At 35.7% G+C, this 19,022-nt stretch overlaps 2 protein-coding genes across 3 annotated transcripts; both read right to left on the bottom strand.

The window, feature by feature from the left end:
* Positions 1–2,517: 2,517 nt before the first annotated feature.
* LOC125682191 (tetraspanin-9-like) lies at positions 2,518–9,800 on the bottom strand. Of its 2 annotated transcripts, XM_048922627.2 has the most exons (8): positions 9,562–9,800; positions 8,904–8,969; positions 8,478–8,708; positions 8,242–8,316; positions 7,872–7,982; positions 6,868–7,053; positions 3,083–3,166; positions 2,518–2,884 (listed from the first exon to the last, which is right to left on the bottom strand). In XM_048922627.2, exons 2-8 carry the CDS (start codon positions 8,961–8,963, stop codon positions 2,795–2,797), a joined length of 837 nt encoding a protein of 278 aa, XP_048778584.2. In that variant the 5' UTR covers positions 8,964–8,969; positions 9,562–9,800; the 3' UTR covers positions 2,518–2,794. The 2 variants fall into 2 exon arrangements, with proteins under 2 accessions (XP_048778584.2, XP_056012195.1); XM_056156220.1 differs by lacking the exons at positions 2,518–2,884; positions 3,083–3,166 and adding an exon at positions 3,784–3,831 and having other exon boundaries at positions 9,562–9,706.
* Positions 9,801–12,819: 3,019 nt separating this feature from the next.
* Positions 12,820–18,212, bottom strand: LOC125681750 (CD63 antigen-like). The gene is made up of 8 exons (XM_048921950.2): positions 18,046–18,212; positions 17,661–17,724; positions 16,770–17,000; positions 16,556–16,630; positions 16,079–16,186; positions 13,679–13,870; positions 13,429–13,512; positions 12,820–13,256 (listed from the first exon to the last, which is right to left on the bottom strand). The coding sequence occupies exons 2-8, from the start codon at positions 17,718–17,720 to the stop codon at positions 13,140–13,142; spliced, it is 867 nt and encodes a 288-aa protein (XP_048777907.2). The 5' UTR covers positions 17,721–17,724; positions 18,046–18,212; the 3' UTR covers positions 12,820–13,139.
* Positions 18,213–19,022: the final 810 nt, after the last annotated feature.

The following is a 19,022-nucleotide window of genomic DNA, read 5'->3' as shown; positions in this document are numbered from 1 at the left end:
TCCATCAATCAGCCAATGTGAATGCCTTTTATTTCCAAGCCATTAACATTCTATGGTCGTTATAACGATCTAGTTCGTCAATACAACCTCGCATTGGGTCAAATGCTGTCTGACGTGTTTGATACCGATTGTTAAGCCGTTCTTGGCACACTGATTTTGACTGCGGATAACTCCGTTTACCTGATCAGGATATGGGGCTCACGACGGGTGTGACCGGTCAACAGGGGATGCTTACTCCTCCTAGGCACCTGATCCCACCTCTGGTGTGCCCAGGGGTCCGTGTTTGCCCAACTATCTAATTTGTATTGCTTGTAGGAGTTATGAGATTGATCACTGTTCGTTATCTTCACCTTGCATTCATATATACCCCAAACACTGCCATCCATCAAGAGTGGCTAACACTGCATTTCTCATCAAGATTGTTAAAGATTTTAAATAATAGTATTCAGAAGACATACGTGTATACTATGAAAGAAAATCTTGGGTGAACGATATTAGGATATCCAAGAACAATGTTTTACGTGTTTCATGATACCAATTGTTAGGCCGCTCTTTACATACTGATTTGGACTACGGATTATTCCGTCTACCTGATCGAGATATACGGCCCACGGTGGATGTGGTCGATCAACAAGGAATGTTTACTCCTCTCGGGCACCTGATCCCCTCTGGTATTCCAGGGGTCCGTGTTTGCCCTTCTCTTAGATTTGTATTCTTTGTGGGGTTTATAAGATTAATCACCGTTCCTTACCCTCAGTCTTTATTGCAATTGGTTGTAGTTCGTCGTGCGTTAACAATCAAACATATTTTTTACTTTTTGATAACTACCATTCCAATTCTTTTCAAATTTGGTATGAAACGGGGTTTGTTTGTTTTGTGTTTTTTTTTACAAAGAGGTGCACCCCTGGGGCCTTAGAAGTGAGGTAAAAACCGCCAAATATTGACAGATTTTTTAACTTCTTTTCTACAACTACACATGTGCAAGAAAAACTAAATAATGATGTAGTAGGAAGGCCTCTAGTAATTGTAAATTGTATGAGTCCCGGGGTAGAGGTTCTGACCCAAGGGTGGGGCCAAAACTTAGTATTATATAATGCATATGTGTAAAACATTTGAATAATATATTCTTTAATGTTATTAAAACTAAATAAATATTTAAAAGGAGGAGCTCGTACTTTATCAAAACAGTAAATTTCATGATCCCAGAGGGTAACAGTTTTGGTTCCAGGGTGGAGTCAAATTCATTATAGTGATTATTGTCTTTATCATTTGAAAGACTTTTTATGCATGCTGATACGATATAAAACTAAGTGCATATTTAGGAAAAGCGGGAAAATATATACCAAACTTGTGAATTTTGCAACTTTGGGGTTTTGAATCTAGAACATGTCCAAATTAGTCATATCGTGTTAATGTAAAACGTATACGGTATCAATTTTGATGCACCAGATGCGCATTTCGACCAATAATGTCTCTTCCGTGATGCTTAAGCCGAAATTTTGGAAATTCGAAATAACAATAAACTTGTAAGAGCTAAAAGGAAAACTGGAGTTCCAAAAACTGGAGCCAAATTCGTGCATTGATAAGAGCTATGCATGAGGGAGATAATCCTTAATTTTAAAATGAATGCTACATATATTATGTAAAGTTTTCCATAAGTATTGCCGTTTTCAGAGGTTTAAGAAAACGTCTTGTTTTATACTGTTGCTAAATGAAAGACGAAGATAACGAACAGTGATCAATCTCATAACTCCTATAAGCAATACGAAATAGATAGTTGGGCAAAGATGGACCCCTGGGCACACCAAGGGTGGTATCAGGTGCCTAGGAGGAGTAAGCATCCCCTATCGATCGATCACACCCGCCGTAAATATTAGAATTTGCTAAGATATGCAGAAGGTTGTTCTAGCTTTCATAGCCCTTGACACTAGTGATACTTTTAACTATTAGTGAGGTAACGGATAAGGTCCTTGGCACTAGTGATATTTTTAACTATAAGTGAGGTAACTGATAAGGTCCTTGACACTAGTGATACTTTTGACTATTAGTGAGGTAACTGAAAAGGCCCTTGCCACTAGTGATACTTTTAACTATTAGTGATGTAACTGATAAGGTTCTTGGCACTAGTGATACTTTTAACTATTAGTGAAGTAACTGATAAGGTCCTTGACACTAGTGATACTTTTAACTATTAGTGATGTAACTGATAAGGTCCTTGACACTAGTGATACTTTTAACTATTAGTGAAGTAACTGATAAGGTCCTTGACACTAGTGATACTTTTAACTATTAGTGAGGTAACTGATAAGGTCCTTGACACTAGTGATACTTTTAACTATTAGTGAGGTAACTGATAAGGTTCTTGACACTAGTGATACTTTTAACTATTAGTGAGGTAACTGATCAGGTTCTTGACACTAGTGATACTTTTAACTATTAGTGATGTAATTGATAATGCCTACGGGGCTCGTTTTTAATTTATGTTCAAGCCGAATATAAGAAAAGATCACATGCATCATAAATTCAAGAATTTATTATATGATAGCAATTGAAGATTTACATTACGAAACATAATTAAATGAGGATAAATAGCAAACTATGATACAAATAAATAGATTCATTTACGTGAAGTAGACACAAAAGCAAAGATATAAATGGTACCTTTCTTCCACATTATAAACGCATTGTCTATCTCCTTGTGAGGACATGTAATATGTACTCTTTTATCAAGGGGTGTTTATATAAAGTTACTCATGTCATGGTATTTATTGACAATTTCAGATCATTTCCAGATTTACTTCTTCTTTTTTCTACCCGGTGACACCTCTCCATCTTTCTTCCCAATGTTTTTACATAAGCAGCAGGCACAAATGAGACCAATAAGCTGAAAGTATAAACGTCACAGAAAACTAAAACGTAGTTTCATTTGACCTATCTTTATATTTTAGTCGTTATGATAAAATTTCATCGATATCTCGTATATTAATCACTCACAGCTTCATTATATACGAAATCGTTTGCTAATTTTAATTTCAATGTCTATCATCTATAATTGTAATATTTAGAAGCATTTAAGTTATACCTCTACTGCAAGAATGATGCATCCTGTAACGATGAAGTACACTGTATATGTTGACACAGTTTTTTCCACAGCACTGTAACAACCCTGCAATAGAAACGGAGAGGTTACGAGAATTCTATATATCACCGTCCATAGCACTGTAATAACCTTGCGATTGAAACAGAGAGGTTACTATCATTCTATATATCGTCCTCTACAGCTAGCACTGTAACAACCCTGCAATAGAAACGGAGAGGTTACGATCATTCTATATATCACCCTCCATAGCACTGTAACAACCCTGCGATTTAAATACAGAGGTTACGATAATTCTATTTATTATACTTTCATGTATAATACTCGAATCTGATTGGTCGAGAAGCATTTAAAAAACATATTGTTACCCTCTGAGAACAGAAAGCACGCGCCCCATGGTGATACTATTTAGCAACGGGTAACAGTACTTGACAACGGGTGATATTATAAAAAAAATTATCACATGCGTCAAATTTATGCACGTACGGTTCGCCGTAGATTATTAGACGACGTCATTTGAGCGTTTGTTATAACATCGATATACATACAAAATGTCGCATGACTGGGCTACGCCTCGGTTGACAATGGTTTTCTCGAGGTGAAATTTTTCAATGTTACCCTCAACTACATGTAATATTTATATAATATCACTTTCACAGCACTGTAACAACCCTGCGATAAAAACAGAGGTTACGATCATTCTATATATCACCTTCTACAGCACTGTAACAACCCTGCGATAAAAAAGCACAAGTAGTCAGGGTAATCTTATTTATCATCCTTCATATCGCTGTAATGATCTCGCGATAGATATTGCAAAGAGGCTATAATGCTATTTATTACATTTGTTGATATTTTTCCTAACGATTCTATATAAAGGACCATGGCATCACCATAACTTGATCTGCTCACATGTAATGGTGGACGCAAATATTGTGTCTACTACCGACAGTGTAAACGATTGTGCCCTGATATTATATATAAGAAATAGATAGAATTTGAGGAATATGTAATGAAATGGTAATTGACCGATTATCGGAAAATATTTGCCCGAGCTTGGTCGTTACACAATAACGCTCTTTCTCGCAAAGACAGTTCGCTTTACCGTGAAACGACCTCAGATGGGCATATTGTCCAATATCTAGGCTATATCTTCACCCTACACACCACTGTAACAACTGTACAATAGAAACACACAAATAGTTATATTACTACTATATGAACAAGTAGATTAATCTCATAATTCCTAAAAAAGAATACAAAATAAAGAATTGGGTAAACATGGACTCCTGAACACACCAGGTGTCTATCAGTAATACCGGATAAGCATGCCCTGTTAACCGGTCACACACATCGTGAGCCCTATATATTGAACAGGTAAACCGAATAATCCGTAGTCGATATCAGTATGTAAAGAACGGCTGAACAATTGGTAATAAATATGTCGGACAGTATTCGACATCGTGGCAGGTTGTATTTGTAAATCAGATTGTTACATATCTCTGGTATTAAACTGATGATAGTAACGATCGTTACTATCATCCCAAAATGGCGGAAGGAAATTCTGGAAAGACCACGTTTACTTATCATATCTATTTGTATTGTTTATTTGCGAATGATATGTAGGTAAGAAATATCATACACTAGCAACAATTACGATCAGGTGTTATGTTATCTTTTATACGGCTCATATGAACAGAAAATTCGTCGTTGAAAAAACAGCGAGGATGATAGTAACAAAAGTTCTTACGTTACTATCATCATTCATTTCCGTTACTATCATCCTCGCTGTTTTTTCAATCCGTTACTATCATCAGTTTAATACCAGTGCATGTGGACATGTATAACGACCATAAGATTTCCGAAATACTGATTTTAATCGATGCTTTTGAAACCCCTATAACAATCTATTTGTCAGTAGAATACCTCGATTATATATAAAATTATATAACCCTCCATACTGTAACATTCTTGTGATTGATAATTTTAATAGAAAATAAGTATTTGAACGAATTAACTACAATTTAGCATAATATTTTTACAAAATATGTGGGAATTATAGACAATTACCAAACGCTACCGGTTAACGTTATTATGATGCCATAAAGGACTCGTTTAATTGACGTCATAACAAAGACGTTTCTAAACATTTTTTGTATATTTGAACTGCCTGATGAACCATGTAGACAAGGAGAAAGAGCTAGCAGTAGATTATTGTTTTTTATGGAATGTGACATTCTGATTTCCATTACTTATTTACAACGGTGCCGAATCAACTTCTAATATAAATATAGATAGATAGATACGAGGTTAAATAAAAAACGATATAAAACGCACTAAAAATGACCAACGACACGAACAATGAGTTGTCAAATGTTTTTTGACTGCTAATGATGATTTTAATATGTAGACGTTTTCTTTGTTATCAGCTTTTGTAGTTTAGTTGTAGATTTAGTTTTCTTTTCTATGTAAATATTCTATCGTCCTGAGAAAGGGACAGGTTGTCCTGAAAATTTGACAATTCACTGCTGTTTGTGTCGTTAGACATTTTTAGTGCTTTAAATATACATATATATATATATATATATATATATATATATATATATATATATGATGCAGAATTTATTCAAAAACTTCTACGTGAGAAGAAAAAAAGTTCTTGTTGTGGCCTGCAATTCGACATTTAGATATGTCAACGACGTTTTACCTATTAACAATAAAAACTTTCATTCATCTGTCGATTCGATATATCCTTTTGAACTCGAAATAAAAGACACCATAAAGTCGTCCAATTCTGCTTCATACTTAGATATTTTATTGAAAGTAGATATTAACAGCAAACTAACAACTCAACTCAACATTATGACAAACGGGATGATGTCAGCTTCTCAATCGTCATCTTCTCATATTTATGTAGCAATATTCCATTATTACCCGCATATGGTGTTTATATCTCTCAACTGATCCGATACGCAAGAGTTTGTTCTGCGTATGGTCAGTTTTTGAATCGAGGTAAGCTACTGACAAACAAGTTGATGGTAGAGGGTTTTCAACAGTCTCGTTTAAAGTCAGCATTTCGGAAATTTTATGGTCGTTATAACGATCTAGTTTGCCAATACAACCTAACATTGAATTGGGTCTTATGCTGCCTGGCGTGTTTCATACGGATTGTTTGGCTGTTCTTGACACACTGATTTTGACTACCGATACCTCCGTTTACCTGATCAAGATATAGGACTCACGGCGGGTGTGATCAGTCGATAGGAAATGGTTACTCCTAGGCACCTGATCTCACCTCTGGTGTGTCCAGGGGTCCGTATTTGCCCAACTCTCTATTTTTTATTGCTTATAGGAGTTATGAGATTGGTCACTGTTCGTTATCGTCACCTTCCATGCACATATCTATCTATATATAGAAAACGAGCGAGAGATGGTACGATGTCATACATCACCCTCTACAGGTCTTAGGGAGCTCTGTGATAGGTTGATTGTATTTTGTTTAACGTCCCGCTCAAGAATTTTTCTTCACTCATAAGGAGAGATTCTTTTTCCTGGTGAAGGGCTGCAAAATTAAGGCTTATGCTCAGCACTTACGGCCTATAAGCAGGGAGGGATCTTTATCGTGCCACACCTGCTGTGATATGGGGCCTCAGTTTCTGCGGTCTCATCCGAAGGACCGCCCCATTTAGCCGCCTCTTACGACAAGCAAGGGTACTGAGGAACTATTCTAACCCGGATCTCCAAGGGATGACTAATATAGATAAACTAACCGTGGAGTAGTAACCTAGATACACTTCATCAGTACAGGTGGAAAAAGTGACCAGGTTGTAGTTATCGGTGTTTGTCCCGCTACAGCAGAAGATTGGAATATTTTTGGTTCCAGCTGACGTCTTCCACGGGGAAGTGGTAAAGTCGTTAGTTGAGTTCTGGTTGTCGTTAACGCCACAGCATGACAACTAAATTATAGTAAATAGGAACATGACTTGAAAGACAAAGTGAAAAAAGCAAACAGTTTGGAGATTACATATACTATTAAATAAAACTTCATTTTTTCAAAGCTATTTGACCGATGATAGTTGTAATGTCCAGATCATATACGTTTACCATAACATAACCATATTAGAACTTGGTTTTTTTTACCAGTGCGTTCTGTTTTACAAAGATACCTCTTTCTTATGAATAATACAGACATTCATATCATGTATAGATACGTCTGTTCATCATGTGAGACAGTCGTGTTTCACAAATACATATTCTGGTATACATGTATACAACTTTCGTATTTATCGGATGAACATTGCATTAGTACTACACAATGCCACGTGTTAACTACAGAGAAATGATACATAAGGATTGTATCTTACCTAACACAATAGCTCCATTTAGCTTATATGATATAACGTATCCTTTCATCTGTCCTTTAGCTTATATGATATAACGTATCATTTCATCTGTCTTTTAGCATTTTCGACTTTTTACAGAGCAACGTTTACACCACTTTAAGACAAACTGTAAAACCCAACCTTAATCTTCCATCAAATAACCTCCATTAAAATCAAAGTTCGCTGATAATACGACGAATTTGGGTCTTTGACGATATCATCTATGACACAAGATCTAGTACACACGGCGTCGACCTTTACCTAACTCAAAGCGATTCTCGACTTTCATAGTGGAATGATGGATAACAATTACAAATAGCACACACTTCCGCTATAAACATTAGAAATTATGTAAGATAGACTCGTATACACTTCTATCATGTGAAAGATACCTTCATGAAAAGATAGTTCCAAGCTGTGGAAATTTCATGACTTGAAAGGTCTTCGTTTGTGTAATACGTCTGCAAATTGGTGAGCATCTCAGATTTTATGGAATTCGTCAACTGATATGTAATCAAAATGTGAAGGATGAATTAAAAAGAACATCAGCAATAACTGAACCAGAGGAACATTTCACATACAATTAAAATACCTCGGCTTCTATTTTCTTTACAATATGTTACAAGAAAATAATGAAATTCTTAAAACTTTGATATTCCAACATTTTAATCTCCGTCAGAAAGATTTGGAGAAACTCGTCATGACTCTTTCACAGTAGGTAAGTATTTCTGCCAACCAAAAAATATCAAATATGAACATTACCTTGTCGTTTGCAACTGCCCACAGCGCCACTGCTACTAGTTGGAATACCAGTAGTGTAAGTACAACGATTGAGTACTGAAAGAATGCATTCAATAAATCAGCGCAGTAATCAGAGGTCGGACAAATATTCCAAATCACTTTTGACAGATATTTTAGAAAATATTTGTTTAACGTAATTCTGAGTACATATTTCGCTATTCTCATTCAGTCATTTTGATGTAAGATAGTATGCTTACAATACAGAGGCATTTCTTGTTCGATTTACAAGCCCCACATAATCCTAGCATGGCCACCACGAGGATAAAAATTCCCAGTATAATCATGGAAATAGAGAGTCCATCGGCCACATCAGCGAGATTGACGTCACCGTATGACAACGTCTTCATCAGCGGTTTGACGTTCTCATTGATGTACTCGACGTTCGCCAGGATCAAAATTCCGGGAAGTATCAGCATCAAACCAAATATCTGTGAAAAGGCATTGTCGATATATATAGTTAACATACTGGTATTCGAAATTCACTAAAATTTGAATTTGTTAATGCATTGTTGACATCACTTTTCTATGTTGATAATTCATTAAAAATTAAATTAGGAATGAACAATAAGATCAAAAATATACAATATTATTTACAAACATAATTAACAAACCATTGGGCTTACCATGAACAGAATGTTGATCACAACAAGGAACAATTTTCCCATAGACGAAAAGCAGCCCATCTTTACCTGAAGAAAATCAAATAGCAACGGGCATTTGTTTTATTACTACGTTCAATTTCCTCCAACTGTTTCACTGCTATAATCTAATTCTTTTGTGGGGAAACTTTCTAGTGAAGAAGTTCATGATAGAAGAAAATGTAATATTCTTTGTAAAATCCAATAAAATAATCTGTATCTAATTGTTAAACACACTGGAATAGATAAATTATTATCTAGTATCGTTGTGTATGTGATCCTTAATGTTACTGCTGTTTCTTCGGAAAAGGCGAATGTCTTTTAGTTAATCTGAAAGCATGCCAGATTTATGGATATTACAATAGCAATTTTCCTGATAAAAATTAAAAGGGTGTATTTACCCGTGTGCAAAATAACCGAGTCGTCTCTGAGCAATTTAGACATACCGTTGGTTTTCTTTTCAATTTTGTCATGCATGTCAGCGATCGTGAGTGTCGGTTATCACTCTGTTATATACGTTCCCCCGGTGCCGTATTTACAACACTCTCAGACCAATTCACATACTTCTTGTATCTTATGCTAACAAAACTAATAATTGGAATTATATCAATATAAAGATGAATTAATATAAAAATTGTCTTACCTAGTTTAGTATTCCTGGTACGATATGTGTTGGGTCTTCTGTTTCCTTAGAATGGTGATTTAAATCTGCGCAATAACTTCTCTTTCGTTCTGTCTCATTTGTTTGAGTAATGATCGTCTCAATATGTGATTGGCAGATCAAACAATGATATCAGTACTGTTTTGAAATATTTTTCATTTATAGCTTCATGTAATGCACGATTTAAAACCATAATTTTAACTCTTACCTTAACATGGTTGTACATGATGTTTAAATACTGTATGCAGAATCACATGAAGTTGAAATACCCTATGTATAATCACGTGATGTGTAGATACTGTTTGTAGAGTAACATGATGATTAGATACAGTATGCTTGATTGATTGCATATTGTTTAACGTCCCTCTCGAAAATGTTTCACTGATATGGAGACGTTACCATTGCCGGTGAAGGGCTGAAAATTTAGGCCTATGATCTAAAATTTAGGCGCTTACGGCCTTTGAGCAGGGAAGGATCTTTATCGTGCCACACCTGCTGTGACACGGGACCTCGGTTAGTTTTTGCGGTCTCACCCGAAGGACTGTCCCATTTAATTGCATCTTACGATAAGCAAGATGTACTGAGGGCCTATTCTAACCCGGATTCCCACGGGTGGCACTGTATGTATAATCACGTGATGTTTAGATACTGTATGTATAATCACGTGATGTTTAGATAATGTATGTATAATCACGTGATGTTTAGATACTGTATGTATAATTACATGATGTTTAGATACTGTATGTGTAATAAAGTGATGTTTAGATATTGTATGTAGAATCACGTGATATTTGAATACTGTATGTAGTATCACCAGATGTTTAGATACGAGTACTTTATATGAATCGCATGATGTTTAAATGTTTAAATACTGTGTGCATTCCTGTAGGAATCCGAGTTAGAATATGTCCTCAGTACCCCTTGCTTGTCGTAAGAGGCAACTGAACGGGTGGTCCTTCGAATAAGACCGCAAAAACTTAGGTCCCGTGTCAGAGCATGTGTGGCACGATAAACAATCCTCCCTGTTCAGAGGCCGTAATCGCTGAGCATAGGCCTACATTTTGCAGTCCTTCACTGGTAATTATGACGTCTCCATATGAGTGAAAAATTCTCGCGAGAGACGTTAAACAATATGCAATCAATCAATAAACACTATGTAGAATCACGTGATGTGAACTACTGTATGTAGAATCACGCGGTGTTGAAATACTGTGTAAAGAATCACGTGATGTTTAACTACAGTATGTAAAATCACGTGTTTAGGTACTGCACGTAGAATCACGTGATATGTAACTACTGTGTGTAGAATTACGCTATATATAAATACTGTATGTAGAATCACGTGATGTGTAACTACTGTGTGTAGAATTACGCGATATATAAATACTGTATGTAGAATCACGTGATGTTTAGATACTGTTTGTAGAATCCCATGATATATATAGCTACTGTAAGAAGAATGTCTTAGCTTTGAGAAGTTAGATTTTCGTGGTTTGGGAAAAATCACAAACACAACATCATCTTTGATCACTTCTTTGCTTTATATAATAAGAAATAACTCTTCTAATCTACACGCGCTTATGGTTTTAACAATTTTAACGTTCCCTTCTTTGTTTTAAAAAATGATGGGTGGAGATATCTACAGAAATCTTAATATCATGATTAATGGGTGGAGATATCTACAGAAATCTTAATATCATGATTGCCTGAGAAATATTTTCATAATTTCTATTTGTTCAGTTGTATCGTCTATTTCCATTGGCTATTATATGAAATGGAAATTTGAATTTAGATGAAGACATTCTGGAAATTTACGCACATGTTTTCTTCAGAAGATGATAAACCACACAAAATACTTCTATGGCTTACCCTAATTCTCATTACATGAACTGGAGAAAGGAACGAACAGAAATCAGTCTCATAGCCCCTTTAAAGAATAAAAAAAAATCAAGAGTAGGGCAACCACGGATCCCTGTATACCAGAGGTGGGATCAGACAACCACGGATCCCTGTATACCAGAGGTGGGATCAGACAACCACGGATCCCTGTATACCAGAGGTGGGATCAGACAACCACGGATCCCTGTATACCAGAGGTGGGATCAGACAACCACGGATCCCTGTATACCAGAGGTGGGATCAGACAACCACGGATCCCTGTATACCAGAGGTGGGATCAGGCGCCTAGGAGGAGTTAGTATTCCTTAGTGACCGATCACACCTGTCGTGAGTCCTATATCTTTGATCGGGTAAACGGAAAATACGTAGTCAAAATCATTACTATTTGTAAAGAACGGTCTAATAATTGGCATGAAACGTACCAGACAGCATTCGACCAAGTTCTGGCATGTGTTTGCAAATTAGATCATTATAACAACCATAGACTTGGCGAGATGATGACTTTGAATGAGATTGTTGGAACTCATGTAACATTACCTTATTTGTCAGTAGACTACATACTAATTTCACTGTGATGGTTAATAGAGGGTTTGGTTTAAAATAACAATAACGCTAATAAAATTCACAGTTATTGGAAGTGTGAATTTATGTTCAAGAAATCACATATGAATACAAATGTATGTTTTACGATGTGATCCCTGGGACGAGTGAAGACGCTTAACATCTAGCAACACGACTTTATATGTTTCAATGTGTGTTTTACGATGTGACCCTTGCGACAAGCGAAGACGCTTAACATCTAGCAACACGACTTTATATGTGTCAATCTGAACACTACTGGAAACATTTTAGTTATTGGATTTTCAAAACCCAATATATCCAGATACAATCTGAGTTAAAGAACGTTCACAAATCCTATGATTAATTAATCTTATGACGATAGAAAAGATTTATCAAAGTTTTTGGTACATATTTAAGGCACCTGTGATGAGTTGTTTGTTGTTGTACACTTTTACACGTGCATGTATTCCATGTTGAAGACATTGTGTTTAAAATGAATTTGAGGTAGAAAATCACTTTACGAAAGGTAAATGAAATAATTAAATTTGTAAAAGACTGTGTAATTGTGATTGAAATAAATTGAAGAAGTCGATATTTTAATTGAAAGTATATCATTTCATTTTAAAGAATTAAAGAATCCTGGTAGCTCATGTAAGATTCATCCTTAGATATTGTCTCCCCAAACATTGTAAATGATAGAATCAAATCCACGTTCTTGGATGGGGATGAAATACCATGGTTACGGTCACCAAATTCCTGAGAACATGCCAATACCATATGAAGAGTTGTTAGATTTAATGTACAATGAATTCAAATTTTCAAAGCGTTGATAATTATAAAAGTTCTATAGATAAGCTGATATTGACTTTTACCAATTAATTGTGTATCTAAATGTCATGCATTCAAGGTTTTTGCAGTTGCGGGTGAACGTTGAAGTTTCCTTTTTGCTTTTAGTTTATACATGTAATGTTCAAAGAGCACAGTCGATATTGTTTTATAATACTGTAATTTGTTTAACAACTGATATATATCAAAATACACATATCCTACATGAATGTCCATATCACAATGAATTGCAAACATCTTATAGCGAGGTGAGTTTAGGCTTTTTCCTTCTTAGACTTTTTGTCGTTTGAGATGTCTTCCACTTTGTCTACAGTTGTTTCATTGTATCTCGCGTTGTGGTTGTTAGACACTGCAGCTACCACGGCTAGTGCCTGTTAAAAAACAATCGTGAACTATGTTACACGGTGCGTATGATATACAGTGTGTATGCATGTACATCGTATCCAAATGTTTGGACAGAATTTATTTATTTATTTTTTTTTTTTTTTTGATAAACGGTGAATCAAAGGCATATCAATTGGCGACTCAACATAGAAATAATACCTCAACAACCATGATTGTTATTCCAACAGCAATGAAAATAATGTAGTAGGCAGTCAGTGAATTGTAAATGGCATCATAACAACCCTGTAAAGAAAACAATGCTTCTTCATCGACAATCCTGTTTTAAAAAGTGGTCCGTAATTTGTAGAAATAGCATCAGAAAAGTAAATTATGTGTTCTTCAATCAGAGGTAAAAGTAAAAGGAGGAAATACTTCATATTAGTTGTGCGGGTATAACAGATTCCCTTACAGTCGTATGGTAACCGGAAGCGACGTTGTCTGTGCATGTTGCATCAGAGTGTGTGGAGTACGTTGACTCTGTGACGCCAGTGCAACAGAATGTCGGAATTTGTTTAGTTGCAGCTGCTCCAGATGTTATCCAAGCAGATGTATCAAAGTCATTTGTTGTGCCATTAACTGCATTCACCGCGCAACAAGACATCTGTAAGCAAACGAACAATGCAGGAATTGTACCTCAAGGTCGGTATCTAGTACTGTAGATTACTTTCATTTCGCGGTATCTTATTTCTGTGCTAAACAATGATGTGTATTTTCACGAGTCATTATTTATTGCTTACATGATCTATATGTAAGGGTTTATTCGAATGAACTTATTCCTATATTTTCCTATAAACTTGGAGGTTCCTATATTTTTCCTATAAGTCATTTAAATTCCTATAAAGCCCTATATATTCCAAAACAATGACAGTTCTGTTTTCAAGAATGTTTTAAAAAACAACAAAAAATCCAGGAACTAATGCTAGATTGATATTTAATTAGATTGTTATGAAGAGAATAGCTATGATGATTGCATAAGAACTGTCTATTGGATTGAATACTGTCCATACTGAAATGATATTGTCTTTGTTTATGTTTAATATTATTTCTTCTCCAGTATTTAAGATTCTATGCTTGCTAGATTTTTATGCAGAAACAATAAACTTTGATACAAATTCTGGAAAAAAAAACCTATTTATTCCTATAAATCTGCTGTAAAAATCCCTATATTTGCCCTATAAACTGCAAAACAAAATTCTTATAATCCTATATTTTATAGACCAAAAGTGGTTTGACACCCTGTGAACTGAATTTCCGCAAATGGCTTATCTCGCAAAATTACTCGTACATGTAAATAATATTCTCGCAAATGCAATGCGATTCACAGCATCTGAATTGTTGTTATTTCTGAAACTCTAGGCACAAACTTTGGTAATGGCTCTTTTTACAGCCTTCTAAATTAGATCTTTAGGTCTTGCTTAAGACTTCATCAAAGATGGGGTTTTTAAGCATGCTTTATTGCCGGATATTGAGTAAAATGAGTGAAATGTAGAATTATTTTTCACTGCCATAAAAATTAAATGTAAACTGTATGCAGAAAAGACGGCTGCTCTAGAATTGTCCTAATGATAAATCCAACATACATGTAGATATATGGTTTACTTTTCACACAATTGTGAATTGAAAACTCACAAAACTTTACATTTGCAATATGCAACGGCAAGTAATTCACTACATGCGTAAATTCCGAAAGTAATTCCTACGTATCAGTGGAGCACAGGTACTCAGAAAAAGTCAGTCTGTACTTGATTACAACATCCTGACTTTCCGTTGCATATATCAGTGAAAGAGATATTTCCAGATTTTGCCAAAAACAAGGTTTTCTTAACAATATCAACAGAATGTTGTGAGTACTTCATGGAGCATACTGAAATGATAAGGATGTCGTTTCAACAAATATTCCTTAATTAGTGATATTGATCCCACCCCTGGTGTTTACCCAACTACATCTATCTACTTTGTATTCCTTATAGGAGTTATGAGATTGATCACTGTTCGTTATCTTCGCCTTTGAATGATGCAGTTAGATCCAGGCGGTGGAGGTGAAGGTCTTACTAGTTGCTAATTGTTAGTCTGGTTGGTTTTACTAACAAGGGTATCGACCGTCTTGCTTAAAATCAGCAATTCTCAAATTGTGTGGTCGTTATAACAATCTGATTTCCAAATACGGTACATGTACAACGCGTCGTAAGGTCGAATGTTGTGAAGATAATCAACAGTGATCAATCCCATAACTCCTTTGAGGAATTCCAAATAGAGACTTGGGCAAACACGGATCCCTGGACACACCAGAGGTGGGATCAGGTCCTTAGATGGAGTAAGCATCCCCTGTCTACCGGTCACACCTGCCGTCAGCCCTATATATTGATTAGGTAAACGGAGTAATCCGTAGTTGAAATCAGTGTGCCAAGAACGGCTTTACAATCGGTATGAAACATGTCAGACAGCATTTGACCCAAAGATAGGTTGTATTGGCAAACAATATTACATGTATAGCAACGATAGAAGTGTTTCATATCAATTGCTAGCCATTCTTTATATACATGTACTAATTTTGACTACGGATTACTCCGTTTAACTTGTCAAAGGCTCATGGGTGTTACCGGTCAACAGAGGATTCTTATCCTCAAGGTCTCTTATCATTTGCTTTACTGGATAACATTAAGCGATAAGAGTGTCAGCTATCCTGAGGGTAGATGATTCGATTCATCTATAGCCCCGATGCTCAACTTTGACGATCCTTTTACCCTACTACCTTCACTTTGTCAGCAATATAGAGTTTGGGGTGGTGGCGGTCCCTAGAAAGCCTTACCAACATAAACATGTAGTTCCAGGCGGTGGAAGTCTCGCTAGTCGCCAGATCATTTGCTCCATAGTTGTTTAGTTGAGACACCAGCTGGGTCTTCATCCAGGACTGCAGCTGTATGTGAAAGATATATAAATTAGATAATCCAAGGGAAAGACATTTATCGACTGTCTTTACCACATAATTAGAAATACATATTCAGGTTTATGCATGAGCGAAAGGAATTCGAGTGATGTCATAGCGTGGCTATCACGGGTCCACAAATGCACTCACTGCGGATTTCCCAGTTCAAACCCCTGCATCCACATATGTCAATTCCAATAAATATTGTAATATTGAAGAGGGTATACATATATACATGCACATTTTTTTATATTTCACCGCACACGCATGATGTATGTTGCATTTCATACTACGCCCTTCACTACAGGTCAAGATTCCACGTCAGATGACGTCATTTTATATTTTGAATGTTAAACTTACTTTATCGTTACTGTCAAACCACATGAACACTGCAAACACCTTTATGAGAAATAAAATCAGCACTACCCCACCGTACTGCAAAAAAGAAAACGCAATTTAGACCAGATGTTTAAAGATTTTATGATGATCAACAATGTCAAAAGATAATATATCTGCATCGCGTCGTTAGGAGAACAAATTATCGCCAACTGAATAAAATTTATCAAGGTATTACTATATCCAGGTAGGCGGGTTTTCCAGTACAAGCGCCCAGGAGACCAAAAATACTGACAAGGATGACAAACGCCCCAACGACTATGAGTGTAGCGCAGAGTGCAATGATCATGTCGCCGAGATTGATTCCTCCAAAGCTCAACTGCTTCATCAGGGGAAGCACTTTACTGTTGACCACGTCATTATTGGCTAACATCACGACACCTGGGAAAATTAGCGCCAAACCAAATACCTGGACAAAGTAAAGTCACGCATGATTAATCCATCAACGGCTGTATCTTTACATTCAATGTATTTGGTTAATCTTATACTGAATATCAAGTAAGATTAGATTATGATGAAAAAGTGCACTCTTTGGATATTTTAAATGTGTATGAAGGATCCTTGAGTTAATGTGGCTATATTTTTAGTTTCACTACTGTGGTACACATTTAATGTTCACACATTTAATTAAAAGCCTCCATTCAATGACCAAATTTATGCTGTAGCATTTATATATCAAAAACATCGTTCATGAGAGAACAATTAAAACTTGACCATTTATATATCATATATAGATAATGGTGATTCATTATTCTATACTTTTATTTTGGGTTCACAATTTGAATTCAAAAGCGGCTTCATCAATAATTTTATCGAAAAATTGGTTAGGCCTGGAATGGAAATTTGTTGTTACAAACTATCCATAGCAGGTTGTATGAAATAACATGGGAATTTTCAATACATGTTCATTCAATGAAGATGAATAGAAAAGAAAATTGATTATATCTGTTGACATGTGTGCCAAAGAAAAAATATGAACATGTTAATAAATGCCATCAGCCATGACTTTAAAAACCATTGAAACTTACATTTAATTTCGAAACTGAAAAACCCGTAAAAAAAAACTTACCAGAAAAATAACATTGATGACTTTCAGGAAGAGTGGTCCCCATTTTTCCGTGAAACACATCCTTCTGTTTATTTCAAATAATATTCAATAATCAAGTGTAAAACTTATGTTAAAGGCAACCAGGTTCCAGTTCCAGTTAATATTTGGCATTTAAACGATATTTAATCTCCTTAGAACACAAAGCAGGCCAACATTTCGCAAAACTCTAGAGAAACTGCGCCATTGTCTATATTCATTTGTCAGCTTAATGTCTATTTGGAAAATTAATACAACAATCATGAAATAGTTCATTGATTATCATCACCACAGTGGAAGGATAGCATTTGTTTTCATTGTGTTTCTTATTAACATTTTACAGTATCAACGCTTAAAATGAACAACTTACCTTGTTTTGTGCGTTAGTTTCAATCTCTCGGTTGAGTTTTCAAATCACGTAAACTTTCTACAAGACTGTATTTGTCATAGTTCTCGTCGAGAAATTTCAAATGCACTCTTATAGAAAAATTTAAATGCCCTGAACAGTGTTGGTAGACACAGATAGGCATTGTGTATATATAAGAATGACAAAGTAAACGCTTTTAATACTTTCATAATCTTCCTGACCGATTAAATATCCATTGAATTCTTTTCGATTTTACATAAATTCATATTCTAATTAGTTTTGGTTTTGTTATTATTGGATGGGGTTTATTTTAAGGGAATGTTGCTTTTTGCCTTGGCTTTCAAAAAAAGTTAAACAAGCAACGTGTTCATGATACGTGTATGACATCAAAATCCCTACATCAGCGGATCAAAATGTAGCTTATACGTGCAGAGAGGAAACTACCGCCCATGGTTCTTCTCCATCCGATGCAAAAAAAGTGCATGTGTCGATTCACTGCATCAATTCAATACTATGAAATGAACGTAAAGAACCCATGTAAACAGATGTTCAGATGGCGATACGTTATTTCAGGGTTATGGACCCTTCTTATAAAGATTCTACCTCGGTGAATTTTATTTTCAAACAACCAATGTTTCATCGTTGTTTTAAACTATATATTTAGTTCGTCACTTACATACACATACCACCAGGACAAAACAGGGGTGGATAAAGAAAATTGTCAAAGAGGGGGGGGGGGTTATAACCCAAGTTTGGTACTTTTCCATCCGCAGAGGTTAGTTGTAGATTTTTACTCACGCCACCCCAATACACTGTTAGTTTATGGGGGATATGGACATCATCATAATGGCGGTAAATCCGGTGGAATTCCATTGTCTTTCAGTTAAAACTTATTTTACACGTGTAAATATCCTGATCAGGTAAACGGAGTTATCCGCAGTCAAATCAGTGTGCCAAGAACGGCTTAACAATCGGTATGA

Source organism: Ostrea edulis, chromosome 2, assembly GCF_947568905.1.
Source record: "Ostrea edulis chromosome 2, xbOstEdul1.1, whole genome shotgun sequence".
NCBI classification, from domain to species: domain Eukaryota; kingdom Metazoa; phylum Mollusca; class Bivalvia; order Ostreida; family Ostreidae; genus Ostrea; species Ostrea edulis.
The sequence above is the reverse complement of the archived record's forward strand: the minus strand, read 5'-3'. Positions and strand labels throughout refer to the sequence as shown.